This window comes from Rhinolophus sinicus, linkage group LG01 (assembly GCF_036562045.2).
Source record: "Rhinolophus sinicus isolate RSC01 linkage group LG01, ASM3656204v1, whole genome shotgun sequence".
In the NCBI taxonomy this organism is placed as follows: Eukaryota; Metazoa; Chordata; class Mammalia; order Chiroptera; family Rhinolophidae; genus Rhinolophus; species Rhinolophus sinicus.
The window spans coordinates 62,468,457-62,492,733 of NC_133751.1; the positions used below are offsets into that span (position 1 = coordinate 62,468,457).

The 24,277-nt window shown below is 34.5% G+C and overlaps 1 protein-coding gene and 1 pseudogene across 14 annotated transcripts in view; both read right to left on the bottom strand.

Annotated features, from left to right (window-relative positions):
• The window catches only part of STXBP5L (syntaxin binding protein 5L), a 242,728-nt gene that overhangs the window by 176,546 nt on the left and 41,905 nt on the right, over positions 1-24,277 (bottom strand). For all 14 annotated transcript variants that reach the window (XM_074331359.1, XM_074331330.1, XM_019729632.2 and 11 more), the window contains exons 4-5: positions 17,293-17,374; positions 13,744-13,844 (exon numbers count right to left, since the gene is read on the bottom strand). In XM_074331359.1, coding sequence (XP_074187460.1) covers positions 13,744-13,844; positions 17,293-17,374 — 183 coding nt within the window. The remainder of the gene's footprint in view (positions 1-13,743; positions 13,845-17,292; positions 17,375-24,277) is intronic.
• LOC141568135 (U2 spliceosomal RNA) lies at positions 22,903-23,047 on the bottom strand (annotated as a pseudogene).

Sequence of the window (24,277 nt, forward strand, 5' to 3'; positions counted from 1 at the left end):
TTATATGTAAGTCTTTAAAAAATAATCTTGTTCGTACATCGACATTCACTATCATTCTTGTATAGTAAATCATATAAGACATTCATTGTCTTTCACCCACTCATTCATTTATTCAACCTTCACTGAATGTCTTTATAAAAAGCACTGTCCTTTGTTATAACATACCTATTCTTTTTCCCTCAAAAAAAACAAAAAAACATACCACCTAATAGGAGAGATAAAACAAATAGACAAGTAAGAAAAATAAAAGTAAAATTGTTCATTGCTATAAAAAGTTCAAAGGAGAGAGGAATTAATTCCAGTAATGGAAATCAAGGAAAGCTAATGTGGAAAACTGTATTTGAATTTGGCCATTAGAGATCAAATAACTCTGTAATTAGATATATATCACATAGCCATATGAAATAAACAAAATAAATGTGTCTCAAGCTTAAATAATATACAGATCTTTAAAATATTTTTGCTGATCTTCACTTTTGACTTACTTTTATAAATTCTTAGCTTATGTATAAAAAAATTAAATAACATATACATTCCTCATACTTATGGTTCTTATATGCACATAAAATAATAAAAATTAAAGACAAATACAAATTAAAGACAAACAAAACTACAACTAGAATTCAAATTAATGACATTAATTTAGATGACAGATGAATTATTTTACAGAAATACAATAATCTCACAATATGGATATGGTCTGGACTGCACAGATTCTTTTGAATTTGGTGTGTCTATATTTTGGGCTTCTCTTTCACCACTTGCCTCTACTTGAACAGCTTCGAATTCTGTTCCAAAGTATTTCATCACATAATTTTACAACCCTTCAGCATGAATACATAATACATGTGCATAGTCCATTTCTGTTATTTCATTAATTGATAACAATTAAAATAACACTACTTGGTTTCAACACAACCATAAATGCAAATTTAAATTCACATATTGGAACCTGTGTGGCAGTATATTTTGTATGGTTTATTCAAATTATTTGGAATGTTTCCATTAGTCTTATTATAAAAATAAAAGTATTACAGTCAAATTACTAGGGAAATCTCATAACCCCAAGAGTATGCTCATTGACTCTACTTTAAGAAACACTGTAACTACATGAGCCAAAAATATATTTTAAAAAGTAAATGGTTTAAAATTACATAACTTATGCTATATAAAATTTGGTGGTATATTTCAACTTTGGAACTTTTTCCCCTAAGTTCTAACAGAGTTCAATTTCAGTCCTATTTTTATCTGGATTCCAGGTGAAATCTCTAGTACAGTCATGACTCTGGCTCTAGTCCCTTCTCTAATAGTTATAATTATGTTGCATAACCTGGTAACACTAAGAATCAGTTGCATAATGATTCTAGATATTAAATATTAAATATATTAAAGATTAAAAATATTTAAGATATTAAAGAATCATTTTAGATATTAAAAATACAAATGCCAGAGATGACAATTCAGTAGTTCTGAGGTAATTTCTAGCAATACTATTTTATAACTCTTGCTGGTGGTTTTTATACACAACCACAGTTGAGAACCATTAAATTATAGTAACATCAAGAAATCCAAAACACTAATTCAAAAAGATACATGCACCACTATGTTCACTGCGGCATTATTTACAATAACCGAGATACAGAAGCAACCTAAGCGTCCACTGATAATCAAATTGATAAAGAAGATATAGTACATATATACAATGGAATATTACTCAGCCATAAAAAAATTGAAACCTTACCATTTGCAACAACATAGATGAACCTAGAGGGTATTATGCTAAGTGAAGTAAGTCAGACAGAGAAAGACAAATACCATATGGTTTCACTTGTATGTGGAATCGTACAAACAAAATAAATAAACAAAACAAAAATAAACTCATAGATACAGAGAACAAATTGGTGGTTGCCAGGTTTGGGTGGGGGATGGGGGGGTGGTTGGAGGGATGGGCGAAAAGGATTAAAAAGTACAAATTACCAGTTTCTAAAAGCAGTCACAGAGGTATAAAGCATAGCATAGGAAATATAGTTAATAATATTGTAATAACTATATATGGTGTCAGATGGGTACTAGACTTATCAGGGTGATCACTGCATAAGATATATAAATGTCTAATTATTATGTTGTACACCTGAAACTGATATTATATCACATGTCAAATGCAATTGAAAAATAAATTTTTAGAAAAGAAGAATAAAAGAACCATTAAATTATAGCAACAATTCTTAATCTTTGGTACAAATAAGTATCTCATTAAAATACGTATTACCCGAATCCAGGTACACATTGTGACACCATGGATCTGGGATGGGACTTATGATTGATATTTTAACAAAAATCCTCAATACTTGTTATTCAAAATGAAGTCCATAGACCAGGAACATGGACCTTACCTGAGAGCTTAGTAGAAATTCAGAATCTCAGGCTCTACCCCAGAATCAGAAACAGCACTTTACGAAGAACCTCCAGGTGAGTCATATACACGTTAAAGTTTAGGAAGCAGTTCTCTAGGTGTTTCTGATACAGATAATCTATGAATTACATTTTAAGAAACACTGTTCTATGGTTGAATGACTGCTGCTTACTTTATTTACTCTCAAGATTCAGAATAAGAACCTAAATTACTAAATTAGTAGTAGGGATAAAGCCTTACAACTATGTAGTCCCTCAAAAACAGCTAATGATAATTACATAACAAAAGAACCACAACAACAGCCAGATAAAGGGACAGATAGCTACTCTAAGATTCCCTCATCATCTTAAGTCAAAGACTGATATTTAGGAATTTTAGTGGAAAAACTCAAATCACAGAAAAGATAAAGAATTAAAATTTCTTTAAGGAAAGAATGTAATAATTTTGGACAACTTGTACCTAGCTAGAACCTAAATACAAGAGGAAAAATTAAACAGATAAGTGAACATTTAGATGAATTTCAGTCATAGTCTTAATGGGCTTTAAATCAGCTAACCAGGCAGTAAAAAACTCTCTCGATTCTGTTGTGTATAATTAGTTGGAAAACTATCAAACATAAGTCAAATTTAAAAAATAAGTCTAAGCTCTGCAGTTCCATAAGGAATAACATCGTGATTTCTAACAAACGTAATTCTGAGAAGCTCATTCTCATTTTCCTACAGCAAAATAAATAACATTTTCTACCTTCATTTAAATTCATAGAATATTTTAATTTCTGAACTAGAGAATTGAGTTAGTGGAGGCCATGTGGAGGGCAAAAACAGGCACTGGTCTCCTTGGGGTGATAAAAATTGAAGTATAGTGGGGAGCCATAATCCCACCCTACCAAGCAGTAATAAGTGCCTTTACCTATCCCAGGTGTTAGCAAGAACAACTAGGGCAACTGAACTTCTACTCCCACTTGTTAGTATCAAGATGACATCTATCCTTCCCCTGCCAGAGCAATGTAAAAACAACCCAACAAAAACAGAAGGCTTAAATAAGACCTAGGGTATCATAACATAATATCTCAAATGTCTACTTTTAATTTAAAAAATAACTAAGCATACCAAGAAATAGGAAAAATCTCCATTTGATTTTGAAAAGACAATAGATACCAACACCAAGATAATACAGATATTGTAATTCACTGATACATATTTAATAGAAACTATCATAAAAATACAACAAGCAATTATGAATAAAATGAAATGAAAAATAGAAAGTCTCAGCAAAGAAACAGGAGATAAAAAAGAACCAAATGCAAATTTTACTACTGAAAAATACAATAAAGGACATTTAAAACCTATGTTATACATAGGTATATTCTCAACAGCAGTATGGAGGGGACAGAAGAGTCAGTTAACTCAAAGATGAAACAATATAAATTATCCAATACAAAAAACAAATGAAAACAGATGTAGAAAAAAGCCAGAGACTCATAAACCTGTGGGACAAAAACAAACCTAATAGATCTAACAGTCATGTTATCAGGGTCCCAGAAGGGAAAAAAAAAGAGGAAGGGACTGAAAAAGTAGTCAAAGAAATAATGTCTAAAAACTTTCCAGATTTGGCAAAAGACAAACAAAAATATTCAAGCTGCTGAGAAAAACCAAACAGGATAAACCCAAAGAAATAAAAACAACACAGAGCATACCCAAACATCTGAAAACTAAAAACAATTAAAAAAAGAAAACATCTTGAAAGCAACAAGAGAGAAATAATACCTTTACTACAGGAGGAAAAAAATTCAATGATATCAGATTTCTCATCAGAAAACAGGAGGCCAGAAGGAAGTAGAACACTATTAAAGTGCTTAAAGAAAAGAACCCTCAACCCAAAATTCTGTATCTACCAACAATATCCCTCAGGAATAAAGGAAAAATCATGACATTATTAGGTGAAGGAATACTAAAAATTTGTCACTGAAAGACCAACTCTAACAGACGAGTTAAAGGGAATTCACTAAACAAAGAGCAAACGATAAAAGAAGGAATTTTTGAGTATCAAGTATGAAGAAAAACCAACAGAGAAAATAATAATGTGAGTAAATAGAACATATTTTCCTTCCCCTCTTAAGTTTCCTAAATTACGTTTGATAGTTGAAGCAAAAATTTTAACACAGTCTGACATCTTCTAAATAAACAGAGAGGAAAATATAAATAAGGGAAGTAAAGAAAGGAAAGCTCTCTATATTTCGTTCAAACTGGGAAAATGCAACACCAGTAGACTGCAATACATTATCTATATATAATGAAATGTCTACAGCAACCACTAAAGAAGAGATACATTAAAAAATAAACTATACATAAATCAAAATGGAATTCTAAAAAGAAAATATTCAATTAAACCACAGGAAGAAAAAAACAAATAAATGAAAAGTAGAACAAGCAGAAAACAAATAATAAAATGAGAACTTAAGCCCTAACATATGAATAAGTACATAAAATATAAGCAAAATACACAGATTGGGAGAGTGAATTAAAAAACATTACCTAACTATGCACTGTCTACAAGAAACTCATTTTGAATATACTGAGCATGAGCATATACTTCGGCACGAGTAGGCTGAAAGTAACAGGAAAGACAAAAATATATCATACAAACATTAATGCAATGAAAGCAGGACTGGCTATATTAATATCAAATTTTAAAAACTTCATAAGAGGGGAGGAGAGTGATAGTAGAGGAAAAAGGGGGTCAAATATATGGTGATAGAAGGGAACTGACTCTGGGTGGTGAACACACAATGAAATATATATACGATGTATTATAGAACTGTACCCTTGATACCTACACAATTTTACTAACCAGCATCACACCAATAAATTTAATAAAAATTTTTAAAACTTCAGAGAAAAGAAAATGATGAGTGACAGAGAGAGACATTATGTAATGATAAAAAGTTCAATCCACCAAGGAGACGGCAATTCTAAATGTGCATGCACCAAACAACAGGTTGCAAATATGTGAAGCAAAAACTGATAGAACTAAAAGAAGAAAAAGAAAATCCATGATTCTCGTAGATTTCAACACGTCTCCAGCAAATCAGTAAGGACACAGAAGGACCGACCCATCACAACCATTAACCAACAGAAACTAATCAACATTTATAGAACAAACTGGCAAACAACAACAAAATAGACATTCTTTTCTAGCATCCACAAAACTTATATGTAGATGACAGCCTGAGCTAAAAAACAAGCCTCACCAAATTTAAAATAATTCAAATCATGTACAATGTGTTCTCTGAACACAATGGAATCAAACTAGAGATCAATAAAAGAAACATAATAGGAAAAATCTACAAATACTTGGAACTAAGCAATATACTTCTAATTGATGGGTTTAAGAAGTGATCACAAGGGAATTCAAAAAATATACTGAATTGAATGACATTGTAAATATAATAAATCAAAATTTGTGAAATACAGCTAAACCAATGCCAAGAGAGAATTCATACCACTAAAATACATTAGAAAGTGGTATGAATATATACCACATAAAGAAGATGTGGTGTATGTACACAATGGAATACTATTCTGCCATAAGAAAAGATGAAATCGTGTCATTTGTGTTGTGTCATTGGAATTAACCCCTGATCGTTCACAAAAGGTGAAAAGAATTCACAGAATCAGCCTGAAATGAGGAGAACAAGGACATAAGTTTATTCAAGAAGAAAGAAGTGGCCTAGATGTTGCTGGGGCAGAGGACGGCACCTAACTTTAAGTTAGCTTTTTCTTACATAGGAAAGTGTAGGTAAATTTCCTTATAGCAGGAGTTGTGACGTATAGACTGAGGTCATTTGATTGACATATGTTGGTTATATAACTAGTGGCTTTCAGGGCAAGCCTTACTGTTTATTCCATTCTAACTGCATTATAATTTGGCTAGAGTCTAAGGCTAAATTTTCAAAACTGAATGGTTACCAAAAAATACAACAGAAAGGCCTAACAAACTGAAAATCAATTACTTTTACTGGACCCATGAGAGAATTGAAGTTCCAGGACAAAGTACAACCCAAAATATCTAAATAAAAAGTTTTTTCGGAAAACCAAAAATCAAGGGAGACAAAATCAGGACACTAAAGAAATTTGAAGCAGAACACCACAGAGAAAAAAAACAAAAAAACTCTGTTATAATAAGTACAAATAATTTAAGGTATGTATATCATAGCCTACATATTGAATTTTACTTGAAAACCATATAAAACAAATCTATGCTTTCCCCAATACTACACAATTTATGATCAGTGATAGCAAGGAGTGTTAATAAGACTAAAATGTAAATGTTTGAATTTATTCATTTTTCAGATCATGCATTACAGAAATCTAGTTTCTCTTCCATTTAGGTATAAAATCAGATTTGAAAGGAAGCCAAGGATCATCCACCAGAAGCAGCTGGAATATCAAAACCTATTTCTCAACAATCTAAAGCTGGTTGCTGTTTTCAAAGATTGTAAGACCAAAGGCTGAAGGTGCCCTAATTAAAAAAAGAGGGCCGGCCCGGTGGCTCAGGCGGTTAGAGCTTCGTGCTCCTAACTCCGAAGGCTGCCGGTTCGATTCCCACATGGGCCAGTGGGCTCTCAACCACAAGATTGCCAGTTCAATTCCTCGAGTCCCGCAAGGGATGGTGGGCCCTGTCCCCTGCAACTAAGATTGAACACGGCACCTTGAGCTGAGCTGCCTCCTGGATGGCTCAGTTGTTGGTTGGAGCGCGGGCTCTCAACCACAAGGTTGCCAGTTCAATTCCTCGACTCCCGCAAGGGATGGTGGGCAGTGCCCCCTGCAACTAGCAACGACAACTGGACCTGGAGCTCAGCTGTACCCTCCACAACTAAAGCTGAAAGAACAACAACTTGAAGCTGAACAGAACCCTCCACAACTAAGATTGAAAGGACAACTTGACTTGGAGAAAAGTCCTGGAAGTGCACACTGTTCCCCAATAAAGTCCTGTTAGAAAAAAAAAAGAAAAAGAAAAAACTAAACTAAAATTTACAGCATAAACTATAATATAAATATAAATATACATACATATATGGCATACGCATAAGGATATATAGAAATATACATAATTAAATGGCTAATTTAAGAGGATTTAGGGTTCCAAAAGGTGCTTGGTTAAATTTTCCTTTACAGACCCAATTCTCTCATTCACCATACTTTCCCCTCCACAATAAATTGTGATAGTTAATGAATACTCTCTGGTCAAGAAAGTTAATAATTATTCTCAAATTCAAAATAATGAATTTCTTTTTCAAAAAGATTTATGTCATATTTTTGTCACATTAAAGTAATGTTACAATGTAACATTAAAATAGGCAATGTTTGCAAAATTTAAATCAAATTTAAATTCCTATGATTAAAATTTGTGCAAAATCTGTCAGCTTGTAATTTATTTTGCTGCCAGTTAAATCCACCACAATTGAAATAACAAAAATCATAAGTGGAAATCATCACTATCAATCATTTCTTCCCCCGAAAAGGGCCATAAAAGGGATCAGAATGTTTCCTTCAACATTCCAATGGTGGTGGAGAGGAAACCATTCTGTCCATCTACACTAAAGTGTAGGGTCCAATCTATTCAAACCATTGAAACAAACAAAATATCAGGAAGGCAATCTGAGTAGGTAATATTTTTAGTGTTAAAGTAACAGGAATAATATAACAACTTTTGAGTGATCTTTAAATTTAATATTCTGGAATTTCTGCTACATTATATTAAAATGTAAATAATATAACCAAAATTAGATCTAATCTACAGAAAAAAATCATATCTAGTTTTAGCAAATATCTAAAATACAAATATCCTCATCTCAAAAAATACTGGATACAATAAAAATTTCCAAGGATGATGAAGTCTAAAATACTCATGAATACCACTGAGAATATTGAGAGTTAATAACCTAAATAATATAGTATGCATATGAAAAGGAAAAGGAAAAGCTTCAGATACAAAGGATGTCTGTTTAGCTGCCATCCTTTTTTCTCACTATACCTACACAAAGAGGTTTACTTAATTAAGCATTGTCCACATACTGATGATTTTTTATAAACTATTTCCATTCAACAAAATAAAATGAATGTTATTTTGAGCTCTCAGAAATGACTACCTATCTCTATTATCCACCTACCTCAATTTGAATAGTACTCACTAATCTGTGTAAATTTTCTTCTCAAAACATCAAATTTTCTTTCATGAATATCAAATTTTCCTGTGATGGCCATTCCCATTCACTGCAAATAGTGTGATTGTTCCCCAAATAATAAACAAATATCAGAATATTTTATAGTTAAAGTACAGAGACAGATAATAAAATACAATTTTACTTCATCTCGAGGTGTATTATCAATTAAGTGGATGTGTGCTACGTTCTAGGCCTCGTTGAATCCAACATTAGGAACATTAACATTTAGTACAATTCCTTACAAATAAAGTCAATAACTTTTCCTATATCCATTCATGTAATTTTCTCTTTTGGATTACTAATATTTCATTCTAAAATGAGAAATCTGGAAGAGAGATCCAAGATGGCAGAATAAATAAACACTGTGTTTGCCTCATCCCGTGAACACATCAAACTTAAAACCAAATAATAGAACAATTAACCTGGAGAACCATTTGAAGTCTAGCTGAACAGAAGTTTTATAACAAGATATAAAGAAGCCACATCAAGACTGGTAGGAGGAATGGAGACGCAAAATGGGCTGGCCACAAACATCTGTGTGGTGCTTAAAAATAGCGAGGGGTATCTAGGCAATGAAGGTTCACCCTGGAGGAGAGGGATCTGAGCCCCACAACAAGTTCCCCAGCCCGGAGTACTGGTACTGGGAAGATGAGCCACCACAATAACTGGCTGTGAAAAACAGTGGGGATCCTAACAATCCAGGTGGGATAAAAGGCTGCAGGAAAAACAGACATCCTCTTAAAGGCCCACGCATAGACTCACTTGCTCACAGGCACTCACCCTGAGCTCCAGCAGAGGAACAGTGACCAAGGGGGCATCAGAGGCACACGGGGGGAGAAAAAGAGTTGTGTGCTATGGGGCAAGGATTGGATAAACAATTGCCATTTTCCTGTGTGGAGTCCTTTTCCTTTGCAGCTAGCAGGTGTATGCCATTTTTCCTGTGTTGAACTCACCCCCCACAGTCCAAATCTGAATCTGAACTGGTCTGGTGAGCTCCACTTGCTCCACTCTGGTGACTCACTGAGACCCCACCACACCCAATTCCATACCTTACAAGGATTTGTCAGCCACTGAACCTTACAGGAGCTGGCAGCAGGCCTCAGAGAGTCCTGGCTTTTTCAGAGGTATCTGTGACCTGGTACTGGTGACAGCCATCCTTGGTTAACAACGTGGCCCCTGCTATGAAACTCCAGGTCCAGCCCAGGCTACAACTACCTGTGGATCACTCTGTAGCTCCTAGTAGGTGGTCCCTGGCTGCTTACAGGCAGGGGATGACCTTGGTCTTCACCTAAGCCCCTCTCAAGGGGCCCCAGAATCAACATACTTGGAGGTTGGCTAGAGACCACAGCAGAGCACTGCCCAATTAGCCCCACAAGTGGCACACCCAAAGAACAGTCTCAACAGGCACAAGAGCCCACTGGGCGAATCCCACTTAGAGGGGTAAGACCCCCTCACAGCAGCTTATAAGCTGTGGATATGGCCAAACCCCACAGCCAGTCAGTATGAGGATCAATCACACCCACTGACATCTCAGTAGAAATCGAGGCTCAACGATGACAGGAGGGAACACACAACCCACACAAGAGACACTCCTGGAGCACCCAGCACAGGTGACCAGGGAGGCTGTGCCACTGGGCCCAACAGGACACCTAGTACATAAAGCCACCAGCAATACTAGGAGATATAGTAGATCTACCTATTACATAGAAACAAACACAGAGAGGCAGCCAAAATAAGGAAACAAAGAAATACATCTCAAATGAAAGAACAGGAGAAAATTGCAGAAAAAGAACTAAACAAGATGAAGGCAAGCAACCTACCAGAAACAGAGTTTAAAACAGTGGTTATAAGGATGCTCAAGGGACTTAGTGAGAACTTCAACAAAGAGATAACAAGCAGAAAATAGAACATAGAAACCATAAAAAAGTACCAGTCAGAAATGAAGAATATAATAACTGAAATGAAGAATGCACTAGAAGGAATCACCAGCAGATGAGATGAAGCAGAGGATCGGATCAGCAATTTGGAAGACAAGGTAGCAGAAAACACCCAATCAGAACAACAAAAAGAAAAAAGAATCCAAAAAAAGAGGATAGTTTAAAAGACCTCTGGGACAACATCAAGTGTAACAATTTCACATCATAGGGGTACCAGAAGGAGAACAGAGAGAGCAAGGAACTGAAAGTCTATTTGAAGAAATAATGATGGAAAACTTCTTTAACCTGGCAAAGAAAATGAATATTCAAGACCAGGAAGTGCTGAGAGTCACAAACACGATGAACTGAAACAGGCTCACACCAAGACACGTCATAATTAAAACGCAAAAGTTTAAAGACAAAGAGCGAATCCTAAAAGCAGCAAGAGAAAGGCAACTAATTACTTACAAGGGGGCTCCCATAAGGTTGTCAGCTGATTTCTCAACAGAAACTCTGCGGGCCAGTAGGGATTGGCACAAAATAGTCAACGTGATGAAAAGCAAGGACCTACAACCAAGAGTACTCTACCCAGTAAGGTAATCATTTAAAATTGAAAGAGAGATAAAGAGCTTCCCAGACAAGAAAAAGCTAAAGGAGTTCATCACAACTAAACCAGTATTAAAAGGAATGTTAGGAGGACTTCTTTAAGACAAAAAGAAAAAAAAAGATAAAAAATATGAATAACAAAATGGCAATAATTACATATCAACAATTACTTTCAATGTAAATGGGCTAAATGCTCCAATCAAAAGACATTGGGTGGCTGAGTGCATAAGAAAACAAAACCGTGCATTTGCTGCCTATAAAAGATTCACTTCAGATCAACAGACACACAGACTGAAAGTAAAGGAATGGGGAAAAATATTTCATGAAAATGAAAACAAACAAGCAAAAGTTGCGGTAGTAATACAGGTAACCCCCGTATAACATAGCACTTCTATAACACAATTTCACTCTAACATGGTTCGAGATTTGGGGAAACCCTTGTACAACACAGCATCCTAGAACACAGTTTCACTCTAACACAGTTTGAGAATTAGAGAAATCCCTGAACAACACAGAGCATAATAAGAACTTTTAAGAGCAAAAAATATCTCATTTGAAATTGGGGAAATCTCAAACAATACGGAACATAATATATTAGTGATGACAAAGAAAACATTATTTGATACATATTAATGTTATAGTTTTGGTGAAAATTGTTTTAATAAAGATATTTCTCTTAATTATAAAAACATAATAGTATGTTTTTTTAATTTTTGGAACCCAACCCCCTTTTTTGTACTAGTTCTTTTCATATAACACGGATTCACATAACACAGAATTTTTAGGAACTTAACAACCACGTTATACAGGTGTTACCTGTACTTATATAAGACAAAATTGACTTTAAAACAAAGGCTATAAGAGACAAAGAAGGACCCAGTAATCCCACTTCTAGGTATTTATCTGAAGAAACCCAAAACACTACTTCAAAGGGAAATGGGCATCTATGCATGCATTGTAGCATTATTTACAATAGCCAAGGTAGGGAGGAAACCATATGTCCCTGAATGGATGAATGGATAGAGTAGGTGGTACATATATACAATGGAATATTGCTAGGCCATAGGAGGGAATGGGTTCTTACCATCTGCAGGGGCATGGATGGACCTGGAAGATATTGTGCTAAGTGGAGTATGTCAGACAGATAAAGACAGATACAATGTGATTTTGCTTATATGTGGAATCTAAAGAACAAAATAAACAAATAAAACAGAAACAAACTCATAGATACAGAGAACATTTTGAAGGTTGCCAGATGAGAGTGGGATTGAGGGGGTGAGTGAAAAGGGGGAAGAGATTAAGAAGCACATATTGGTTGTTATAGTCATGCGGGATAGCATAAGAAATATAGTCAGTGATATTGCAATAACTATGTATCAGATGGGTACTAGTTTTGTTGGGGTGATAGATGGGAGGGTGGTTGGCCAGAAGGGTGATATGATAAAAACTATGCATAGTGCCAGGTGGGTACTAGCGTGGTCAGGGTGATCACTTCTTAAATTATACAAATGTCTAACCATTATATGCTGTACACCTGAAATTAATATAAAATAATGTTGAATGTCAACTGTAATTGAAAAATAATAAAAGGAGGAGAGTTGAAAGGGAATAAGAGGTCCAAATTTCCAGATATAAAACAAATAAATCATAGGGGTGTAATACACACCATAGGGAACATAGTCAATAATGTTGTGATACCGTGGTATGTTGTCAGATGGTTGCTGGACTTATCATGGTGATCACTCCGTAAGGGCTATAAATGTTGAATAACTATGGTGTATACCTGAAACTGATATAATCTTCTGTGTTAGCTATATTTTTTAATAAAAATCTTCTATAAAATAAAATAGGGATATGAATCTGAGTTAAATGACCACTTTAAACATTAACCGTGGATATGCAGTGTTCCTCAGCAGTTAGTACCAACATTTTTGGCTATCTAAACCTTTGCCTCAGTATTTTTTTATGTAAAAAAATATTTAAGCAAAAGGATGAAAGTGTAGAAAGTAACTGCTATGATTAAAAGGTATAGAAATATGTTATTATTTACTTGACTGTTAAATTTTACGTCAGGGTTTTCAACATCCTGTCCTAGGGAAAAGAACACATCATTGCTAAAGAGCTGGTTTATAACAAGGAGAACAAAAATGTTAGAAATTCCCCATTAGTAGCTGGCTAAATCTACATCAATTATGAATTTTCTGGGAAAACAAATTATAAAAACAAGCATAAACATTAAATTATTTCTAGCTGTTAAGACTATTTTAAAAAGTCTTTCAAAAAAAACAGAGGTTGGGGAAGGGGAGAATGGGGAATCACTGCTGATGGATATGGAATTTTTTTGGAGGAGGGAAGGGAGGATGAAAATGTTTTAGAATTAGGGAGTGGTGATAGCTGCCCAACCTTGTCAATATACTAAAAATTACTGAATTGTATACTTTAAAAGAGTGAATTTTATAGCATGTGAATTATACCTCAAATTTTTAATAACAGAAATTTTAAAAAGTTAATCCAAAACTTGCTCAGGAAGTAAGTTTCTTAAGAAACTACATTAAGAAATTTTTTAACTCATCCATTCTTACCGTTCTCTGTTAAATTTAAGAGAATGAAGAATAGCTGGCCTTTTTTGTCTAAGGTTCCACAAATGAAGTGTATCATCTGAACTTGCACTGACCAAAGCACCCTGGAACAAAAAGAAGACAATTTAAGCAAGTGATTTACTTAATTTAGGGGTTTTTGTGAAACAAAAACAAGCTAAATTACTGAATTTTTCCCTGCTTGAAGTTATTTGTACCTATGTAACCTAGAAATTTAAGGAAGGTCTACTGCACAACTTCAATCAGGAAGGCTAAGAATTGTGGAGTAGAAGAAGCAAGTAAACTATAGCATACAGATTGGTCAGGATGACTAGCACAAGGAATATGCATATACCATAGAGAGGAATAATTATTGTAAGCATCACTGTGACGATTGAAATATTTCTGCATTTTCTTTGGGGAAAACTTGGTTTAGTCTTTTTGTTTCTACTATTCATACATATGTTAATACTACATAGTAGCTTTACAGAGAAGCAAATATCCAACACAGTTTTAAAATCCAATCTGGTCATACAAAAATTCTCCATTTCTAAGAATTTTCTATATGCTGTAGTTGGAGAATATATATTCTTCCTAAAAAGTTTATCTAGTATGATTTAATTTGTTTTTATAGTTCAAGAAGCTTCATCTATGATACAGAAAATATCTATAATAAAAAAAAAAACATTTCTCCAACTAGAACTCAGTATAACTTCAAAAATAATACTGAGATTCTTTTTATATGAAACCTCCAAATACAACAGGATGTTTTCTATTTCTAAATATAGCAGGCACTACATGGACAGATAACTAGCTGCCATATATGACTCCAGAGAGAGAGAGAGAGAGAGAGAGAGAGAGAGACATACATACATATATATAATCATATATGTATGCTTAAACTATTTATTTCACTGAATTCAGTAATATCATCTTGAACTACGTCAGAACTTTTACCATTATAAGTTTCCTAGCTAAAAATGTCAATGCTTGCCCTTAATCAGAGGCTGAAGCTACTCTAGAGTATCAAGTGTATTCTGTAAAAGTGATCTTGCAGAATCATGGTTAACCTAAAATTATTTTCATATCTTGCAAAGTACTGTCACAAGTAACTTTTCATAGGGTATAACATCAATCACAAATATCAAAATGATTATCCCATTTAGATGCTATGAAGAACTATATTGAAATTCCCAGAATTTATTTTTTCTGTAGGAATTAAAGGAGAAAAGAAGATAGGAATCTAAATGCTCTTCCATAACAATTCCTAAGACAAAAATACTCATGTATCCTATGATGATTCTCTTTATATTCTGTACCTGTGGTTTTAGTCTCAAAGAAGAATGGCTTTTAAAAAAATCAATCACAATCAGAATACATCCATTTTAAAATCTTTAAAAATTTATATAACTTGTATATTTGTATATAATTACAAAAATAAAAAAATAAACATGTTCAAAGAGGTATACATTGATATATACACTCTAACATGAACTCACAGATAATTACATTGCATGCAATAAATGTAGTCTATACATGCCTTGAGGATTTTCATTTTTGTTTGCTTATTTTATTTGTAAACTACTCCCAAATGTCTCTTATATACAAACTACAAAATTATTAGGACCGCTTGGAAGTGCTTAATGAGCTACAATTATTTTTGATATATAGGATACTTGATCTCATTTCTCTGGAAAGTGGAAATTCACTTGGGATAGGGTGAGGATAAAATGTGGTACATGAAATTAATAAAGTATTCTCCACAGTAAATAGTTATTTGCCATACAAAAGACATAATATGCCAAAGGCAATGGAATTAAAATAAAGCAATATATGTCAATAATATTTTAGAGTAATAGCTGAATACATCTAGGGAGTAAGTAATACTATTCTATGACAAAACTAGGAGGTAACTTATCATTGGAGGGAAGTGAACAGGATCACTGAGCAGAACAGCGCCAACAGAGATATAAGACACATGAGAGTAAGCACATCAGTGTGGTGTCTAGGACTCATTTACAAAAACAAAGTGAATCTACAAGAAGCACTACAAAAGAAGATCTATGAAAAGATTAAAAATTGTGAAGACAAATACCACTCATGAGGTCAGAAACCGGGAAGTTTAGAAAAAGGTACAGAACTTGAGTGTGAGGTACATAAAGGTGAGTAGTTTGGGATAAACAATGTAAACAGTGACAGGATGTTGAAGGCTTGTCTTTATACATTCTTAGTTATGCAACACAGAGGCAAACTTAGGGCCTTGAAGACAATTCTCAGAGGATACGACCCAGAGGAAACACTGGGAAACAATTTATGCCTGCCAGTACACATCCATGCATAAAGCAAAAGACAGATCTTTCATCTAGGAGCTACAGAGTAACAGTGAGACTTCAAAAAGATTGTCATACTAGATACTAATGACTAGTTATTACAATAAAATGTTTTAAAGATGTTTCCCTTTTCTTGCTTATCTCTCTCTCCTGTTTTGGTATCCTATAGCCAGAATCCCTACAAGGTAAAATATGCTAGGTTTGTCAATAAAGAGAATCTCACAGCCTTCTGAGAAAGATTTTAAGCCAAGAGAAGTAAAAAATAGACATCTGTCAATATCACAAATTTTTCACGCCTCAGAAATCTCTGATACAAAGTTACATGAACCACTTCATTCATGCTTATGATTATAAATTTTTACAGAGGTATATACACAAATATATGGAGACATGGAATAAAATGTGGAGATATGTTGTTACCATAAGAAAGCAACCAGTGGTACCTAATTTTTTTCCCTCAAGCCACTGAGTTTACTCTGCTAAGTACCTTAGCAGATTTTGTATGGCACAAACTCTTAAAGAATTTTTGCACTGACTGTCTCACTTAATATAAAAGAGCTCTAGAAGGCTCAAGGATCTACTATAAAAATCTGAGTAAAGAAGGCATTAAAGTAGCCTTCGACTAATGGAAGATCTTCAACCTTTCTGAACTTTATAAATACATACATTTTCTTTAGGGAGTGCCTCATCACCATAGGTCTATAAAAATAATGATAGGGTTGGCAGCCAACTGTCATAATAGCTATGGGCACATAAATAAACACAAATGCATACATATACCAACGAGTCCATATTATATACAGAAAAAAGAGCCCATAGGTAAATAAGTGAAAAGATTATTTCATGGAATAAAGACAAAACATGAAGTTAGCATTATAAAGGTTAAGTTGGTGGGAGAAGAGTGTGTAGAAAGAAAGTTTAATGGTCAGGCAAGCAATCAAAGAATTTTAGTAATTTTTTTAAAAAATTTAAATAATCTATAAATTATGCTACACAGTCACAATAGCAGGATCTTCTAATACATACACACATTTTCTTTTGAAATTTAGTAAATTGACAAATACAGGAGTATAGTCTTTTATGAAAAGTGTGATCATGAATAATATTGCATACATATATATTTTCAAGCATTTAGAATCATAATATAAAAAGATTACATCAACAGATGCAGTTCACGTGTGTATATGTGTGTGTGTTTGTGATAAATAGTCAAAAAAATCCTTACCTCATTGATCAAGAACTGGAGCTGCAGGACAGCTGCACCACTTTCGTGTTGGCAATAACAATCAACGCCAGGTCTCCCAAGTCTAATGTAAATAAAAGTCAAGGATTCTAACATTTTACTTAGCACTAATATTAATGAATAAAGAGGAAACGAACTTAATAGATGATGTTTTGCTTTTTAGTTATCCTAATTTTTGTAAACAAAGAGTTGAGGGAGGGGGGTTCACACAGTGTGAGGGATATAAATGATAAACGTCTAAGTTTTGCTTTGTCTTGTGCACCTGAAACTAAAAAAAAAAAAAAAAAAAAGTTGAAAAATCTTAGTCTTTGTTGATGCAAATTATATTACATGGCAAGGACATCAGCAAAATAGCCAAATAAGACATCCATCACATGTATCCGCCCTCAAAAACAATATTTTGGCATCCATACACAGGGAAAAGTGCTTTCGTGGGAGCTTCCAGATCCAAGTAGGAGACTGTGAAATCCTGATGCAGTCCAAGAATGAAGAGAGCCATTTTGAGAAGGTAGGCTCACACCCAGGCGGCTGACTCACTGACTGTGGTCTTGGCTACAGAAATAGAAATAGCTCTGTACCCCCATGAGAACTCAGCTATAGCCTTGTTTGGCTTTGCATTTGTAACGAGCAAATGCCATACACCAAGAGACCCAGAGGAGTCACACTCACCTGTGCATCAGGTAATAGGCACAGACCTTGGTCCCTGCTGTGGAACCGCACGAGGCCTCTGAACCAGCCCCTCTCTGCTGCAGTTCAGAAGCCCCTGGAGGTAAGCCTGACAAATTTGGTTCTACTGTGGATTCTGAAATGGCTCTGTAACAGAGCTCAAGACCATCCCAGACATATTTCATGAACAATCTTGTTGGCACACGGACCCCATAGGAGACATTTTCATCTGCATCCCCCAAAATTCTGAAAGGGACCAGGCCCCACACCCCATCTATGCTGAGCTGCTCTGATGAGCAGCCTGCTGGTACAGGCAGCAAGCATGATAAATTTCCATCTGTGTGCTCCCAGAGATCCTGAAAGAGCCCTATACATAGCTCCAGCTTCCTCACAGCCACGGTCTGCCAAAAGTCTTAAGGGTCCAAGGTCATAGCTGGAGCCACTCGCATTTGGAAATCCTGAAAGGGCCCTATATTCTATTCCAGGTTCCTTCTAGCCATAGTCCATAAGCAGGCCTCCTGGAAAAGGGACCAGGAAGGAAACACTCCCATTTGTTTCCCTGGAGAACCTGAAAGGGCCCTGTACATAGCCCTAGCCCCCTCACAGCCATAGTCAGCCAGCAGTCCTGAGGGTCCAGGGTCCCAGTGGGAAACATCCCTGCCTGCAACCTTGGAGACTCTAAGCGGGCCCTATACTCCGTTCCAGCCCCACCCAACTTCAGTCTGTGAATAGTCCTGCTGCTACAGGGACCCAGCAGGAAACACTCCTGTCAGTATTCCTGGAGACCTTCCAAAGGCCTTATAATCATCTTCAGCCCCTCCAAGCTATAAACCATGAGCAGTCCTACCAGCACAGGGACCCAGAGAGAAACATGACTTGCACCACAGGAGATCCTGAAAGGGCCCTATGTGCCACTCCAGCCCGTCTAGTCATGGTCAGGGACCAATCCAGCCTATTCAGTGACCTGGACGGAAAACATGCCAATCCATGTCTTGCAGAGCCAGGTCTGTGAATCTCAGTCTTGGCTGTGGAATCTGAAACAGCCCTGACAGCCACAGTTCAGGGTCAGTGTTGCCCACTCAGGGACTTACTCAGTGATTAAGCAGCAGTCCTCCCAGGGACCTGGAGGCAGGTAATTTACCTGGTAATAGGCTCACCGTCTGAGAACTCACATGTGGACCCTTGTCCAAGTACCACCCTACTGAACAAGGTACTGGAGGCAGTTGCATCCACCCAGGCACCAGAAGGAATCCATCCAGCCTCAGCCCTGGTAACAAACCCACTAACCACAGACCCCACTGCAGACCCAGTGACAGCCTCATAACCAGCTCCAACCTAATACAACTGCAATTAAAGGGGTAATCCTATCAACTCAGGGAACAAACGTAGGTCTTTATCACCTGAAACCAGTATGTAAAGACTGGAAGAAGTGTTTCCTCTCACAAATGCACAGACACCAATGCAAGGCTACATAGCTCAGGAAAAATAGATACTACCAATGAAAACTAACAGAACTCTAGCAAATGACTCCAAAGAAAGGGAGATCTATGATTTGCCTGACAAAGAATTCAAAATAATCATCTAAAGAAACTGAATGAAATACAACAGAACACAGATAGACAAATAAACAAAATCATGAAAACAATTCATGAACAAAATGTATTTAATAAAAAGAAATAGAAACCGCAAAAAAGAACCAAACATAAATCCTAGAACTGATGAATACAATAACAGAATTGAAAAATTCAGTAGAGAGTTTTGATAACAGTCCTAATCATGCAGAAGAAAAAATCAGCAAAACTGAAGGCAAATTATTTGAAATTACCATATTTTGCCATGTATAATGTATACTTTTTTGCACAAATTTGTGAGGGAAAAATAAGGATGTGCATTGTACATGGTAGTACTAATTCCATATCTATATAAATGTTTTTAGTTATTTTATTTATGCTTATGGGTTAAAAGTGCAACTCTAGAAATCAATAACAATATCTGTATGCAAAATAATACCCTGGAATATGATCATCAGTTTTGTTGAACTTATGACGAACTTGCAACAACGAAGAATTCTTGGCCTTCTATGATGTGTAAATATTGTAAATTTGCTACTGGTACATAAAATTTCTTGTACCTTGTATCTGTTCTTGTGTTTTGTAATTATTTGTTACATAAAATTTCTTGTACCATAATATGTTAAATAATCAATGCTAAAATTCCTTTATAATACAAAAAAAAACAAGTACCTAAATGTAAACAAATAAAAATTTGAATTAAAAAATTAAAAGCTCAAAGGAACTCAAGCAAGATGAACCCAAACATGACTATTATGAGACATATTATAATCAAAATGTTAAAGGTCAAAGACAAGAATTTTGAAAGCAGCAAGATAAAAACAACTCATCACATACAAAAGAACCCTGTGAGCCCATCAGTGGATTTTTCTATAATAACCTTGCAGGCCAGGACACAGTAGGGTGATATATTCAAAATAGTAAAAGAAAAAAAACCACCAACCAAGAATACTACACCCAGCAAAAATGTACTTCAGAAATTAAGGAGAGCTAAAGATATCCCAGACAAAAAAAAAAGCTAAAGGAGTTCATACCTACCATTATAAGAATGCTAAAGATAATTCTTCAAGTTGAAATGAAAGAACACTAGGCAACAACACAAACACATAATAGTATAAAACTCACTGGTAAGAGTAAATATGTAGTTAAATCCAGATATGCTAATACTGTAATGGTGGTATATAAATTACTTGTACCTCTATGATAAAAGCTAAAGACAATAAAATTAAAAATAACCATAGCTACAATAATTTGTTAATGGATGAACAATATAAAAAGATGTAAAGTGTGACAATACCATAAAATGTTTGGAGAGGGGAAGTAAAAGTGTTGGGTTTTTGTGATTCAAAGTAAGTTGTTAGTAGCTTAAAATAGACTGTCATATCTGTAAGATGTTTTATGTAAGCTTCATGGTAACCACAAAGAGAAAACCTATAGTAGTTACACAAAAGATAAAGAGAAAGGAATTAAAGCACACAAACAACATACACAAAAAAATAAATCACAAAGGAAAAGAGTGAGAGAGGAAGAAAGGAAAAAAGAAACTAAAACATGTCTGAAAGCAAAGAAATAGCAATAGTATGTACTTACCTATCATTAATTGTTTCAAATATATACATTTTAAATGGACTAATTCTCCAATCAAAAGACACAAAGTGGTACTGAGGGCATTACGCTGAGTGAAATAAGTCAGAGAAAGATATATGCTGTATGATCTGACATACGTGTGGAAACTACCAAAAACAAACAAACAAAACAGAAATCATAGACACAGAGAACAGATTGGTGGTTGTAGAATTGGGGTTCAGGGGTAGGCGAAATTAATGAAGGTGGTCAAAAGGTACAAACTTCCAGTTATAAATTAAATAATACCTGGGGATATAATGTATAGCATGGTGGCTATCATTAATAATACTGTATTGCACATTTGAAAGTTGGTAAGAGAATAGATCTTAAAAGTTCTCATCACAGGAAAAGAAATTTTTGTAACTATATGATGCCTGTAAACTAGACTTATTTTGGTGATCATTTCACAATATACACAAATATCAAATCACTATGTTGTACACCTGAAACTAATATAATGGTATATGTCAATTGTACCTGACAAAGAAAAAAGAAAGAAAGAAAATGATCCAAAAATATGCTGTTCATAACAAACTCACTTCAAATACAATGACATAGGTAAGTTAAAGTAAAAGGATGAAAATAGATATACCATGCAAACATCATTAAAAAAAAAAAAGCAGGAGTGGCTATATTAATATCAAATAAAGTAGATTTCAGCAAAGAAAATTACTGGAGACAAATAAAGACATTACATAATGATAAAGGGACTAATCCACCAGGAAGACATAACAATCCTAAATGTGTGCACACCAAACCACAGAGCCTCAAAAATACAAAAAGCAAAAACTAATAGAGCTGAAAAGAAAAACAAATACATTAGAGTTGGAGAATCTAATTTACTCCATTCTCAAGAGTTGATAGAATTATCAGACAGAAAATTAGCAAAGATATATAGAGCTCAACAATACAAGCAACCAACAGTATCTAGGTAACAAATATAGAACACTTCACTCAATATGAAAGAATGCACATGTTCTTCCAGAGTCCATGGAGCATTCATAGACACAAACCATATCCTTGGCCACAAAAGAAACCTTAACAAATTTTTAAAAACTGAAATCATAGAGTGTGTTTTCTTACCACAATGAACTCCAACTACAAATCAGTAACAGAAAGTTAAGAAAATATCTAAACACTTGCCAAATAAAACACTTCTAAAAATTCATGGTTCAAAGAAAACGTTCAAAGGAGATTTTTAAAACTACATATAACTGAATAAAAATTAAAATACACATATCAAAATTTGTAGGACTCATTGAAGCAATGCTGAGAGGAGAATTAATAACACTAAATGCATACCTTAGAAAAGAGAAATTATATCATACCAATAACCTAAGTTACTACTTCAAAAAACTAGAAAAAAAAGAGAGCAAAATAAGTTAAAAGATAAGCAAGGGAAGGAAATTAAGTCAATCCCTGAAACTAATACAATATTGTGTGTCAAGTATACCTCAATTAAAACAAGGAAATGAAGATGCAGTACATATATACAATGGAATATTACTCAGCTGTACGAAAAGATGAAATACTGCCATTTGAAACAACATGGCTGGATCTTAAGATTATCATGCTATGCAAAATAAGTCGGACAGAAAAAGTGAGAACCGTATGATTTCACTTATATGGAATATAAAACTGAAAGCAACAAACAAACAAGACAAGAAAAAATTCATAGACACAGACAACAGTTTAGTAGTTACCAGAGTGGGGAGGTAGAAGAGGGTAAAGGGGGTGAAACATATGGAAGGAGAACTGACTCTGGATGGTGAACACACAATGTGATATACAGATGATGTATCATAGAATTGTACACTTAAACTGTTAAGAACAGATACTACACTTTTATCTTAGCCAAAAGGCCAAGAAGTGATAGAACTATACACTTAAAATCTATATAATTTTACCAACCAATGTCACCCCAATAAATTTAATGTAAAACTGTGTTAAAACCAAGAAAATTGAGAAAATCAATTAAACCAAATGTGGGTTCCTCAAAAAAAAAAAGAAAAGTCAATAAAATGTATAAACTACTAGTAAGACTAACTACAAACTACCAAAATTCAACTAAGATAAAATAGAAAACCAAAATAACCCTGTAACTACTAAATAAGTTGGATTTGTAACATAAAATCTCTCATGCAATAATCACCAGGCTCAGGTAATTTCACAAGAGAAGTCTACCAAACGCTTCAAAAATTAACACTAATTTTACAGAATCTCTTCCAGAGAACAGGAGAGAACATGTCTCAAGTCACCTTTTGAAGATGGTATTACCCCAACACCAAAACAAAGACAATACAAATAAATCAACTGAAAAAAGAACCTGTTCCTAAATATAAAATGTAAAACTACAAAATTCTTAGGAAAAAAATAAAAGAAAGTAATTAAGATTCAGGCTTAGGAAAAGTCTAGGAGGTGATACCAAAAGCACAATCTATGAAGAAAAAAACTGTTAAACTGGTCTCTGAAAGATCCTATTAAAAGGGTGAAAGACAAATTAAAGACTGGAAGAAAATAACCACAAACCACAAATCTGATAAAGGACTAGTATTTAGAATATATAAGAATACATATATATACATGAGATGTCACTACAAAATTATCAGAATGGCTGAAATAAAAGAACAAATAAAACAGCACAAAATGCTGGTCATGATGTAGGGATATAGAATCACTCATACACTGCTGGTGGGAATGTAGAATGTTGCAACCACTCTGAAAATATTTTGGCATCTTCTTATAAAACTAAACATGAAACTACCATACAACCCCCTCAACTGCACTCCTTGGCATTTATACCAAAGAAAGGAAAACTTATGTTCACACAAAAACATGCACACAAATGTTCATAGCTGCTTTAATCATAATAGCCAAAAACTAGAAACCAGATATCCTTCAATAAGTGAATGGTTAAACAAAGTGTGGTATATTGATACCATGGAATAGGGCTCAACAATAAAAAAATGAACTGATACACACTACAATTTGGATGAATCTTCAGAGAATTATGCTGAGTGAAAAAAGCCAATCCCAAGAGGTCACATACTGTATGATTCCATTTACATAGCATTCTTAAATTGGTAAAATTACTGAAATTAAGA